This window comes from Pan troglodytes, chromosome 12, assembly GCF_028858775.2.
Source record: "Pan troglodytes isolate AG18354 chromosome 12, NHGRI_mPanTro3-v2.0_pri, whole genome shotgun sequence".
Taxonomy (NCBI): Eukaryota; Metazoa; Chordata; class Mammalia; order Primates; family Hominidae; genus Pan; species Pan troglodytes.
In genome coordinates, this window is record NC_072410.2 from 67,618,322 (window position 1) to 67,632,462 (window position 14,141).

Genomic DNA, 14,141 nt, shown 5'->3' on the forward strand with positions numbered 1-14,141 from the left:
TTAAACACACATCGTAAATTTCCCGTCATCACCCTCATCTAGGAATCCTTTAAGTATGACTTCATGCCCAGTATATATTTATCTAAAATATATAAGACCTTGTGAAGTTAGCTCTCCTAATTCATTAAGGGTAATATGCTTGGAAGACAAGTCTGTATTCATGTTAGCTACATTTCTTGGATTTTTATCTGTTTTCATCAGCCTTGTCTAGCTTGTCCATCCAGATGAAATTGTCTAAATTTATTAGGTTCTCTCTGTTAAAGGAATCTCACCTTCCAGTCATCTCTCAGGCTGTTTCAAATTGTCTGATGGTAGAGGCCTTTCTCTAGTGTAAACCATAGAAGATCTTTAGCTTAGGATCTCCCAACTGCAGGTACAAGATGACATTGTACAAAGTTAATATTACCAATATAGAGTGTATTAGTTAGCTTGGGCTGCCGTAACAAAATACCATAGGCTGGGTGGCTGAACAGAAATTTACTTCTCACAATTCTGGAGGCTGGTAAGTCTAAGATCAAGGTGCTGGCAAGGTAGATTTCTTTTTGAGGCCTCTTCTCCTGGCTTATAGGTGACCACCATCTCACTGTGTGCACACATGACCTCTTGTGTGTGCCTGGGGAGACAGGGAGCATGACAGCAAGTTCTCTGGTGTCTCTTCTTGTAAGGGCATTAATCCCCTTGGCCCAGGGCCCCACCCTGACTGCATTTAACCCTAATCACCTCCCAAAGTCCCCATCTTCAGATACTATCACTTTAGGGGTTGGGGCTTTAACATGAGTTTTGTAGGAAATATAAGCATTCAGTTCTGTAACATACAGTGATTAAGGAAATGGGCTCTGGAATTGAATTGCCTTAGTCTCTCACTTACTAGTTGTGTATACAAATAACAAGTAGCCTTCACTTAGGTTAATTTTAAACAAAACCAATAATAGTGTCATCCTAAAGGCACTTAATTTTTTTTTTTTTTTATTTTGGACTCTGGCATTTGGACATTGGCACAGGACTAATGTCTTCAAAGAACAATGTACAATGACTATAACAACTTAGAATGTAAGAGAAAATGCATAATTCTTTAAAAGTGTTTCTTTAAATTGAATATATGCCAGTAACAAAAGATTAAACATTTGTAGTTGTTAATTGTATTCAAATTCAGCTTTTTATTTTTGGCCTGAATAGAACAAGACAATTTACCTATGTGAAAACCTGAGTGAAAGCTTGGGATGTGATATGTTAAGTAGAACAGTATTTTAAAGCCACTTTGATTCATAAGTTTCTTTAACATAAACAGGTTGTATTGCCTCTTGAAAAATGATAGGTTCTATGGATAACATTTAATTAACTTTATAATACATATGATGATTTAACCTGAATTAATGGTACTACTTTTTCTGACTTCCTTTTGATCTTGGCCCTTGCTCTGTAAAGTTTTTTTTAACTTATTACAAACTGAACCCTGGCTTGCTCCTCTTATCTTTAGTCTCCTTTCAATCTGTCTTTATTTCTGCTGAGGTTATATTCTATTTGTTTTTCAGATGAGACCCTTTTTGCTCTTCCTGCTGCATCTGAGCCTGTGATACGCTCCTCTGCAGGCAAGTTCTTTCTGCCAGCCTTTTCTCCTCTCTGTATTCTAACTTTAACTCTTTAGTGTGTTAACTCTATGCAGAGTAGTTTGGGTTTACTAAAAATTAGCATGGTTCCAAGAATGTTTTGTCTACTGGAAAAGTTGAAATTTGCATTTTATATGGTATGCCCAAGGGAAAAATGAGCAAAATCCGATGAATACTTGGAAGTACATAAGGAATTCTTGGACCCTTGAATTACATTTACATATTTACCATTCCCTTTCTCCAAATACAGTTTGAGTATAGCCAGAAAGGCTTTCCTGTAAATAAATACCAGTCTATGGCATTTACCCAGTGCCCCTTCTTTCCTATACTGTCACCGAAACTCTTTTCACAGATATTCTTCTCTTCTCTAAAACTAGCTATTAGTATCTTAGTTGATAACATTTGAGGTTTACTCAGACTTGATTTGTCTTTGCACAGCATGTAATTGCCTCTGTAGCCATGCATATGTTATATTTACAATAGCTTAATATTTTCAGTAATGATTCAAGTCTACTCTATTGTTACTTATGAATTGCTATTAACATTTCATTTTAGTAAACAGTAAGTCTTTACTAACACTATTTTGGATCTGTCATAAAACTTGCATTAACTCTGAGAACACTGGCATTCTCTAACTTTCCTTTCTGTCCATGGTCACAGAAAATATGGACTTGAAGGAGCAGCCAGGTAACACTATTTCGGCTGGTCAAGAGGATTTCCCATCTGTCCTGCTTGAAACTGCTGCTTCTCTTCCTTCTCTGCCTCCTCTCTCAGCCGCTTCTTTCAAAGAACATGAATACCTTGGTAATTTGTCAACAGTATTACCCACTGAAGGAACACTTCAAGAAACTGTCAGTGAAGCTTCTAAAGAGGTCTCAGAGAAGGCAAAAACTCCACTCGTAGATAGAGATTTAACAGAGTTTTCAGAATTAGAATACTCAGAAATGGGATCATCGTTCAGTGTCTCTCCAAAAGCAGAATCTGCCGTAATAGTAGCAAATCCTAGGGAAGAAATAATCGTGAAAAATAAAGATGAAGAAGAGAATTTAGTTAGTAATAACATCCTTCATAATCAACAAGAGTTACCTACAGCTCTTACTAAATTGGTTAAAGAGGATGAAGTTGTGTCTTCAGAAAAAGCAAAAGACAGTTTTAATGAAAAGAGAGTTGCAGTGGAAGCTCCTATGAGGGAGGAATATGCAGACTTCAAACCATTTGAGCGAGTATGGGAAGTGAAAGATAGTAAGGAAGATAGTGATATGTTGGCTGCTGGAGGTAAAATCGAGAGCAACTTGGAAAGTAAAGTGGGTAAAAAATCTTTTGCAGATAGCCTTGAGCAAACTAATCACGAAAAAGATAGTGAGAGTAGTAATGATGATACTTCTTTCCCCAGTACGCCAGAAGGTATAAAGGATCGTTCAGGAGCATATATCACATGTGCTCCCTTTAACCCAGCAGCAACTGAGAGCATTGCAACAAACATTTTTCCTTTGTTAGGAGATCCTACTTCAGAAAATAAGACCGATGAAAAAAAAATAGAAGAAAAGAAGGCCCAAATAGTAACAGAGAAGAATACTAGCACCAAAACATCAAACCCTTTTCTTGTAGCAGCACAGGATTCTGAGACAGATTCTGTCACAACAGATAATTTAGCAAAGGTGACTGAGGAAGTCATGGCAAACATGCCTGAAGGCCTGACTCCAGATTTAGTACAGGAAGCATGTGAAAGTGAATTGAATGAAGTTACTGGTACAAAGATTGCTTATGAAACAAAAATGGACTTGGTTCAAACATCAGAAGTTATGCAAGAGTCACTCTATCCTGCAGCACAGCTTTGCCCATCATTTGAAGAGTCAGAAGCTACTCCTTCACCAGTTTTGCCTGACATTGTTATGGAAGCACCATTGAATTCTGCAGTTCCTAGTGCTGGTGCTTCCGTGATACAGCCCAGCTCATCACCATTAGAAGCTTCTTCAGTTAATTATGAAAGCATAAAACATGAGCCTGAAAACCCCCCACCATATGAAGAGGCCATGAGTGTATCACTAAAAAAAGTATCAGGAATAAAGGAAGAAATTAAAGAGCCTGAAAATATTAATGCAGCTCTTCAAGAAACAGAAGCTCCTTATATATCTATTGCATGTGATTTAATTAAAGAAACAAAGCTTTCTGCTGAACCAGCTCCGGATTTCTCTGATTATTCAGAAATGGCAAAAGTTGAACAGCCAGTGCCTGATCATTCTGAGCTAGTTGAAGATTCCTCACCTGATTCTGAACCAGTTGACTTATTTAGTGATGATTCAATACCTGACGTTCCACAAAAACAAGATGAAGCTGTGATGCTTGTGAAAGAAAGTCTCACTGAGACTTCATTTGAGTCAATGATAGAACATGAAAATAAGGAAAAACTCAGTGCTTTGCCACCTGAGGGAGGAAAGCCATATTTGGAATCTTTTAAGCTCAGTTTAGATAACACAAAAGATACCCTGTTACCTGATGAAGTTTCAACATTGAGCAAAAAGGAGAAAATTCCTTTGCAGATGGAGGAGCTCAGTACTGCAGTTTATTCAGATGATGACTTATTTATTTCTAAGGAAGCACAGATAAGAGAAACTGAAACATTTTCAGATTCATCTCCAATTGAAATTATAGATGAGTTCCCTACATTGATCAGTTCTAAAACCGATTCATTTTCTAAATTAGCCAGGGAATATACTGGCCTAGAAGTATCCCACAAAAGTGAAATTGCTAATGCCCCGGATGGAGCTGGGTCATTGCCTTGCACAGAATTGCCCCATGACCTTTCTTTGAAGAACGTACAACCCAAAGTTGAAGAGAAAATCAATTTCTCAGATGACTTTTCCAAAAATGGGTCTGCTACATCAAAGGTGCTCTTATTGCCTCCAGATGTTTCTGCTTTGGCAGCTCAAGCAGAGATAGAGAGCATAGTTAAACCCAAAGTTCTTGTGAAAGAAGCTGAGAAAAAACTTCCTTCCGATACAGAAAAAGAGGACAGATCACCATCTGCTATATTTTCAGCAGAGCTGAGTAAAACTTCAGGTAATCCAATCTATATGCAGTTTTGTGCTTTCATGCCACTTTTGGATTTAGGGAACATTCCACTACATTTTGTGTTTTATATTATGTTTATAGAGTCTCATATGTCACATTGGTAAGAAGTCTTCTCCACTTTTTCAGTTAAAGGTTTTAGTGCTTTTTCTAACTCTCTTGCACTCAGCATTCACCCTTAACTTTTCCACACAGTTACACTTTTATATTGCACTATGGAACTATTAATAGAAAATATTTTTGTTTATAAGAATTGGCTTTAGTACCTATTTCTTTCTTTCTTTCTTTTTTCACTTGTGTTTCTTGATAACATGAAGAGCAAGAGATATTAAAATATTTTCAGATGTGTTTTTGTTATCCCAGAAATTACCATATTTAATTTTTAAAGAACATTTCTATAGTATGTTTTAAATATTTCTATATAATATAGTACTTTTCCAGTGGTAGGTATAAAGTTAGGCATACTGAGTGTAGACATTTTGTTGAAAAGTATAAAATGAGTTATGCTATTATGAATTCTTTTGAAAAGTACCGATTCTCCTTTTTTTCTTTTGACTATCCATTTTCCACATACCTGATTTGCATAAGGTGATTTGCACAAGGTGATTTGCACATGTGCTCTATTAGCATTCTGATTTAGCTGTGTTTTCTCTAAAATAGTGATTATGATAAATTTACTGAATATACTTATGTATTTAAGTGCTGGTGCTTCAGCAGTACAGTCCAGCTCATCACCATTGGAACAGTGGTAGACCAGTTGCTGTAATCTAAGAAAGAGGAGATTATGAACATTCAGGCAGTGGGATGAGCACAGAGACATAGGACTTGGTGTTTGATGAATAGGGACATAAAGGATGAGGGGAAGAGGTAAAGATGACCCCAGGAACCCTGGATTTCATTTCTGGCATGTGCACTTGCATGGGTGGCAGTATGAGAAACTGAGATAGGGAACATGAGAGATTAAAGTAGGTTTAAGAGGGAAGATACAAATTTGGTTTTGGATATGTTGGTATTGATGTACATACCTCTAAGATATCCAGTAAGTTATGGATATTATACACATGAAGCTCTTGAGAGAGATCTTGGCTGTATGTGTCTGTCATGGGCTTAGAGATAGAAATTAAAGCCCCAGATACCAATTAGGAAGAATCAAGAGAAGAGGACTACTTGAAGGTGGAAGAAATGGTCAAAATTATCAAATACTGGAGAAGTCAGTTAAGGATTGCAAGTTGGTCAAAAAGGAGGGAAGGTATTGTCATGACAGCGGCAAATGGTGTGGTGTGCATGAGCATGGCTAGGATTGAGAAGTGAATGAGACTTGAGTAAGTGGTTATTAAATGTTGATTACTCTTAAGAAGTTTGAGTTTTTTATTGGAGAAAAATTAAAATGTTAGCAAGCAGGAAGGAGAGTATGCAGTGGAGGTAGGACTTTTTTTTTTAAGGTGGGAAGGGGAAAATCTGATTACAGGTGCTGGCAGAAAGTCAGAAGGGGATGGGGATGTGCTGCCTAGTTCAGGTGGAAGAATTAGTGTTAGAGAGAAGGAACCACAGAGCTTTGATTGTAGTGAGTGGAAAGGAAAGTATGGGGTATTGATACTGTTAGGGTTTTGTGACTGAAAGTTGAGGGAATTATTTGATGGTTTATGTTTATTCTTTAAAGCAGTATGTTAGTTCATTTGCTGGGAATGAAGTAGATCATGCTTGGGTAGAAGAGATCTGTAATACCTCTGACTAGGGAAACCAAAGGCATTGTATTAGGAGCCTAATCAAGGTTGAAAGGTGGTCTAAATGGTAGGGTGACTTTTCTTTGACTGTGCCAAACAACCTAGGTATGGGTTCAGGGAAGGCAAATGATTGTATTGATTCAAGGATGTGTTTTGGCAGGTGGGCCCTGTGGAAGGACAGTAAGTCAAGAAAGTTGAGGGTGATAGCAGGAGAGTAATTTGAAGTGTTGGACTGTGGCATCTAAGTTGAAGGATGTGAATAGAAAAAGGTAGGAGAGGTAGGAGGAGAGTAGATGGTCAGTGAACTCAAGGCCCAGATTAGGTTTAAGAACCAATAGTAGTAGGAATAAATACATGCCAGAATGATAGGAGATTGTGGTCGAAGTAGAGGAGAGAAAGAATGCATGTGCGGGAGAGCAGGGTGTGTGTGTGTGTGTGTGTGTGTGTGTGTGTGTGTGTGTGTGTTGGATGTTGAATTTAGAATTTCAGAGGAATAGCAGTTCAGGTTGATTATAATGGCCAGTGTTAGGCCATCAGGCAAAGGCCTACTGTGTAGTCAGATTAAGATTGCTAGAGGTGAGGTCAAGTAAACTATGAGGCCATGATACTGTATTGCACTTCTACCTAACATTGAAGTCACCCAGGGTGATGGCAGGACTAGGGGTGGAGAGGAATCCTGGGGTAAGAGTCCTTGGTAAAGGGCAGTGAGGTAACTGGCAGGATGGTAGGTAGAAGAAATGAGGAAGGATAGAGAATGACATAGCGGAATAGCCAAGACTTTTGCCCAAGGTCTCTGAAATAAAAGTCTGGAAGCAGCATTGGTGAGCAGAGGGTACTGACCTCCCCACTCCTCCCTTAGGTGTGTAGAATATGAGAGAACGATTTAGCCTTCATTTAGCAAGTTCCACAGGGAAACCAGTATCTTCAAGGAAGAGCCAGGTTTTAGTGAAGGCGAGGTAAAGGCAGGAATGTTCAGTAAAGATGTTGAGGATTAGAGGAGCTGGTTCACAGTGGAATGGGGGTTTCAAACAGCACAGTAAAATGGTTTAGGAGGGAACAGTAGAAAGAAGGGTCTCAGAAGCCCAGAGCAGCGTGGTGATGACTGGGTGAAGAGCAAGGAGTAATCGGTGTAGCAACACCTTTGAAGTCTCCCCTCCTCGCTAGTGCTTCCTCCCAAAACTTAAAGCTAGCAGTCCTCTAGTAGATGGTGGCCCTTAGGAATTTCAGTATTTCAGGAGTCACCTATTTCTTGGATTGTTTTTGTTAAACCTGGGAAATCTATAGCCTAATAGTTCAGAAGTAAGGGAAGAAAAGGGGGCATTGCCTTTGAAAGCTTAATGGGGATGGTGGAAGAAAGTGTAAGCAATGCTTGGGCATTCTCTTTTAGAATATGTTTATCTCCCCTTCTCTGAGAAAATTGTTATTTCCTGCCTTTTAGACTTAACGTTTTTTGATATTAGTTATCATAGCAACTTACTAGGGAATAGAGAATTATTTAGATACACCCAATATATGTATTCTACAAAAGTTGTGGGAAGGAAACCCAGTATTGCTATAATGAAAACAATGTAGGTGACCTGAGGTTTTAGTCTTGGCTATACCACTGACAATCACTTTGTTTCTCTAGATGTCATTTTCCTTTTCTATAAAAGGAAGGGTGGATTAGCTCAAGTCCTTGCAACTTAATAATTTTCTTGACTTGATTATATAACAGGCATCTGTTAAAAGCAGGTAAGTAGTGGCCAGTCACAATGGCTCACGCCTGTAATCCCAGCTCTCAGAGAGGGAGAGGTGGGAGGATAGCTTGAGCCCAGGAGTTCGAGACCTGCCTGGGCAATATAGTGAGACTCCGTTCTCCACAAAAAAGGGAGAATAAAAAGACCAAAAAAAAAAAGTGTGAAAGCAGGTAAGAGTTGCTTTAACATGCTTCTATCAGGCACTATATGAGATTTTTTTTGGGCGGGGGGGCAGGGAAAAAGATGAAACTAAGACAAAGTTTTGCCCTTTATGCAACTTACAGCCAGCTGGTACAGACACACTGTTGAGGACATAGTTAAACATTGTGATCTATGTTATAGTGAGGATAGGTACTTACCTATGTATCTTCCTGAAAGGGAGGTTCAAGTGTACTGAAGTCAAATGTACCAAAATACAGCAGTGGTCTGATAAAACATAAGGGAAGCTCTCTTCTCAGATGACTTAAAAGTTTTATGCCATCTCTAATTATGAAATATTTAAGTGTGTTTTTAAAAAAATTCTGGGTCTTATTAATGTATATGCATTTAAACATTTAAACTATTAAATAATAAAATACGAATTTCCTCAGATCATTTATTATCTCATATGTTCTTCTTTTCTTTTTTTGAGACAGGTTCTTGCTGTGTCGCCCAGGCTGAAGTGCAGTGGTAAGATTATGGCTCACTGCAGCCTCGACCTCCCAGGGTCAGGTGGTCCTCAGCCTCCCAAGTAGCTGGGACCAAAGGCTCATGTCACTATGCCTGGCTAATTATTTTTGTAGAGAGGAGGTCTTGCCTTGTCGCCCAGGCTGGTCTCAAACTCCTGCGTTCAAGGATCCTCCCGCCTCTGCCTCCCAAAGTGCTGGGATTACAGGTGTGAGCCTCCAGGACTTTCCTGTTCTTGTTTTCTTAAAATGACATTTTGTAGGCAGAAATCAGTTTTAGTTTTGGGAAGAAAGATTGATTTTGCAAGAGAGATGAATAAGGTATTGTGATGCAGATGGTGCTTTATTAATTTTGGGAAGTAAAGTTTGTCAAGAAACTAATGAATTCTGGTCTTCCTCCCCCCTCCATTTACAAAGAAATTTGTGACAAACTATATTCTTACTATTGGAATGTAAATACTGATTTTTTTTCTCAGTAGTATCAATGAATGTTCTTGGCATTTCCCCAATGAATGTTCTTGGCATTTTTTTTTTTCCAAAAATTGATTGGCTATAGATATGTTAATTAATTTCTGGGTTATCTGTTCTGTTCCATTGGTCTATGTTTCTGTTTTTATGCCAGTACCATGCTGTTTTGGTTACTATAGCTGTGTAGTATATTTTGAAATTTAGTAGTGTGATTCCGCCACCTTTATTTTTGTTCAGGATTGCTTTTGCTTTTTGGAGTCTTGTGGTTCCACACAGATTTTAGGATTTTTTTTTCCTATTCCTGTGAAGAAGGTCATTGGTATTTTATTAGGGATTGAATTGAATCTGTAGACTGCTTTGGATATTACGGCCATTTTTTAACAATGTTAACTCTTATGATTCATGAACATGGAATGTCTTTCTTTGCATTTGTTTGTATCCTCTTCAATTTCTTTCATCATTGTTTTGTAGATTTCCTTGTTAGAAGTCTTTCACCTCCTTGGTTAAACTTATTCTGAGGTATTTTTTTTAAGCTATTGCAAATGGAGTTTCCTACTTGATTTCTTTTTCAGCTAGTTTGTTGTTTGTGTAAAGACATGCGATATTTTTGTTATTGATTTTATATCTTGCAACTTTACAGAATTTACAAGTTTTTGGTAATCTTTAGGTTTTTCTTTATATAAGATCATGTTATCTGCAAACAGGGACAATTTGACTTCCTCTTTTCTAATTTGGATATCCTTTATTTCTCTCTTGCTCAATTGCTCTGGGTAGGACTTCTCATTTCAGTCTTTATTTGTTATGACATTAGCAGTTTTAAAGAACACAGGGCCTCTCTTCCCCCGACTTTATAATAGAACATTCCTCCTAGTGGATTTGTCCGATGTTTCCTAGTGATTAATTTGAGGCTATGGGTTCATTTATGATACTGTATAGATGATGATGTGTCCCTCTCATAGCACCACTTCTAGAGTTATCTGCTATTCATCAGTCCCTCACTGGTTATGTTAATTTTGACCGTCTGGGCAAGATGGGCTCTGATTTCCTTATATTGTCTTTGTTTCTCCCTTATAGATGATAAGCAGTCTGAGGAGTGACACTTGAACACATGCAGATATCCTGCTCCCTATCAAAATTCGCCCCCCCGATTTAGTAAATCATTGATGATTCTTGCTTGATCCAGTCTTTACCATGAGAGTTGAAAAATGATTTTAACTCCAGTACTCCCCGTACATTTTTCATTTGACCCTCAGCATTCCTGTTTAAGCAGCAGACCTCCATTTCCATTAATGAATTAATTAGCTAATTAATTATCAGTATGGATCCATGAATTTCCATTTTCTTTCCAATGGTTTGTGATTCATTACTGAACTTTATTATTTTGGTGGTAAATTATTGCATATTTTGAGGGTTCCTTCAGGTAGGCTCAGGGACATGCAACCTTCTTTCTTTGGGGTTGGGAGGGGAACATTTCTTACTTTCTAGCCTAACAAAATATTGTAGGCCTATTTTATGCTTACCGTGTCCCAGCCCTGGAATCAGCCATTTCTCCAAGGATGCCTGATTCCTTTTAATGTAGAATGAGAGGTCATTTTCATAATAGTGAGGTATTAAAGATCAAGAGCTAGATGCTAGTTGTGGTCATTGCTACTGTGGGGATCTTTCCATTTTAACCCTTTCAGTGGATAAAGCTAGGAAATGCTTATATACATACATACAAATAAACATACACACATACACATACATACTTAAGAAATGAGTTCACACAGATACCTCTAATTCTAATCCGTTCTTACAGGGTTTGTTCTTTCTTTCCTGATTTCATATTTGTCTCTTCTTTTATAGTGAGAACGCTGGTTCCTAAGACCACCAATACATTATTTATATCCAGTCCTTTAATACACCTATAAGAGTTTTAGAATGCTTTTTTCATATCACTATAATAAAAAAAAAACTTGATAAAAGAGTTCTGGATTGTTTGCAAATCCCTACTCCGCAACCCTGCCTAAGATGGAATGTATATAGTCAAATACATTATTCACAGATTACTTGTATTAGTTTGTTCTTTTTTCTTTTCCCTCCGTCCTTCTCCCACTGACTAATGGCTATGATATTCATTTGAAATACAATTAGCTTCATTTGTTTCAGTTCTAGATTTTCTTTCTCCCAGTTTTAGGTTTTTAACTGAGAATTTTAAAGTGTTGAGAAAAGCTGAATTCTTCTCATTTTATCTGGAAAGGGAAGACTATCATTTATGGAACATCTTCTGACCAACAAGCACTCTCACATATTTGTTTCATTTAGGTCTTCACCATAATCTGAAAGAAGGAACCATTTTATAGATGATAAAATCTAAGCCTAAGGATGTTAAGTAACTTTTTAAAGGATACCTGGTAAATTACGTAATAAGCACAATGTTTTTGAGCTTCTGCGGTGTTTCAGACATTGGGCTAACTTCTTATTTGTATTAGTTGTTACCTAGTTTCACAAGAATGAACTGCGATTCCAACTCAGATTTTGTCCATTCGCAGTTATTTCCTGGTTTTGGAATAAGCAGTTATTGTCCTAACTTTAGCAGGCAATCATGGTGCTGCTGCTTTTATCATATATCTGTTGTGTGGAACCATTAGGCAATGTAAGACATTTCTTGACATCTTAAGATGTCAAGAAAGTTGGTTGCCATCTACATTTTCTCACATATGTAGGGATATTGGAACTAGGGTAACATTCTGTTGCTAGTATGTGGAGACTGAAAAACCCTACTTTGGACAACTGCTATCATCTGTTTATGTTGGTAGGCCATTGGTACAGAAAGGTGCTCATGTCTCCTGTCCAAACTGCTGAGATCTTGACTTAATGATAACTTAGTATATGTTTGTTGGTTGCTTGTCACTAATGCGCAGAGAATATTTTTAGTTCGTAATCGAAATATAGATTGTGTCTTGCTGAACTAATTGGAACTATTGGTAAGTGAAGTGTAAACCGACCATACATTGATTATTTGTTCATTATAATTAAACTATGTAATACCCAGGATTCACCAAGTAGTATTACCATGATCACTCACTTTAAAAGGGCTTGTTTGTCTAGGTAAATAATGGGAAATTAGCTTTGCAAACATATATGTTCATGAATAAGAACTTACATATGTTCATGAATAAGAATTGTTTTGGTATTCTTATGACTTAAAATATTTTTCTGAAAAAGTATATATAGCCTTTGAGTTTTTTTACTGAAGTACTGTAGATACTAAGAGTTGATATTTTGTTTAAAATATATTTTTATTGAGCAAATAATATTTGGAAAATTTTGATGTAAGTTGGACGTTATTATGATAAGTAGTTAATCTTAACTGGAAGGCTATCAGTAGATGTACAATGTAGCGAAATTAGAACCTGACTCTTGTTAATAAAGGAAACGATTATATTTACTTTTTAAAAAGTGACATTGTTAAATTAGTGAGGATTTATTTAGTGCTTACTGTGGGCCCAATACAGATTGAAAATAAATATGTACCATAAAAAAGAGATACCTGCTAAATATAATGTGGTTAAATAACTTAATTTTAGGCATTTTACAGACCTGAGTTCTAATTCTGACCCTTTCACTGATTTAGCTGTATGACCCTTGGCAAACATTTTAATCTACTTGAGCTTCAATATTTTAGTAATAAGGATTTTTTCTAAGGACTTGATAACTATCAGTGAAGTTAGAGCAACAGTTTATGAAGCAGTCTGACATACAATACACGCTCATTGTACAAATTTGAAAAATGTAGAAAAGCATTGAGATGAAAAAAATTATAATCATATTACCCAGACATAATCAATGTTTAATATTTTAGAATATATTATTCTAGTCTACTTTCAATGCACATGTGTTTTGTTTTTGTTTGAGACATAGTCTCGCTCTGTCACTCAGGCTGGAGTAGCAGTGGCGGGATCTCCACTCACTGCAACCTCTGCCTCCTGGGTTCAAGCGATTCTCGTGCCTCAGCCTCCCGAGTAGCTGGGATTACAGGTTTGGGCCACCGTGCCTGGCTAATTTTTGTATTTTTAGTAGAGACAGGGTTTCACCATGTTGACTAAGCTGGTCCGGAATTCCTGACCTTAAGTGATCTGCCCACCTTGGCCTCCCAAAGTGCTGGGATTAAAGGCATGAACCAGCGCACCTGGCCGCATATGTGTATTTTTAAGAATGTAATAGTGTTTTATGAAATTGGAATCATACTCTGTATATTGTTTATAAGCTTTTAAAAACTTTAGTAATGTCTTATATAATGCAAACATTTCCATGTCTTTAAATATTTTGCTGCTGATTTTTTGTACTTAGTGTTCCTTAGTATGGGTATAGTTTACCAGTCACTTTGCTATTGTTGGACCCTTAGATTGTTCCTTTGTTATTGATAAATAATGCTATTAACCTCTTTATATTTAAATATGTCTTACATATCCCTGAATTATTTTCCATAAATCAGTTTGAAATAAAAACCTAGGTTAGTGGGTATGAGCATTTATAAGGGTTTCTATAAAAATTGGCCACCAGAAAAGTTGTACTAATTTTTACCCTTTTATCAGAAGAAGAAAACACCCATTTCTCTTTCACCAACAATTCATATTGCTTATTTTTTGATAGATAATATTTTTACATTATACAAAATGCAAAAAGTACAGTGACAGTCACATTTCTTCCTCTCTTGTTGTCCAGCTGCCTAGTGCTGTTTACTAGAGTTATCTACTATGACTCGTTCCTTAAATATTCTTCTGGACATTCTGTACTAGGTATTTTTAAAAAGCCCTTTACCAGTTTGATAGGTGCAAGTAATACTTGCTTTTTTGTTCTTTGATTATTAGTGAATGTGAACATGTTGGC

General features: G+C 37.0%; 1 protein-coding gene across 4 annotated transcripts in view; it reads left to right on the plus strand.

The window, feature by feature from the left end:
• Positions 1–14,141, plus strand: part of RTN4 (reticulon 4) — a 77,906-nt gene that overhangs the window by 20,441 nt on the left and 43,324 nt on the right. For 2 of the 4 annotated variants that reach the window (XM_009442335.5, XM_054677181.1), the window contains exons 2-3: positions 1,533–1,589; positions 2,268–4,667. The exons of 1 other annotated variant lie outside the window; for it this stretch is intronic. In XM_009442335.5, coding sequence (XP_009440610.4) covers positions 1,533–1,589; positions 2,268–4,667 — 2,457 coding nt within the window. The remainder of the gene's footprint in view (positions 1–1,532; positions 1,590–2,267; positions 4,668–14,141) is intronic. One more of the 4 variants, XM_016943256.4, reaches the window with a different exon arrangement.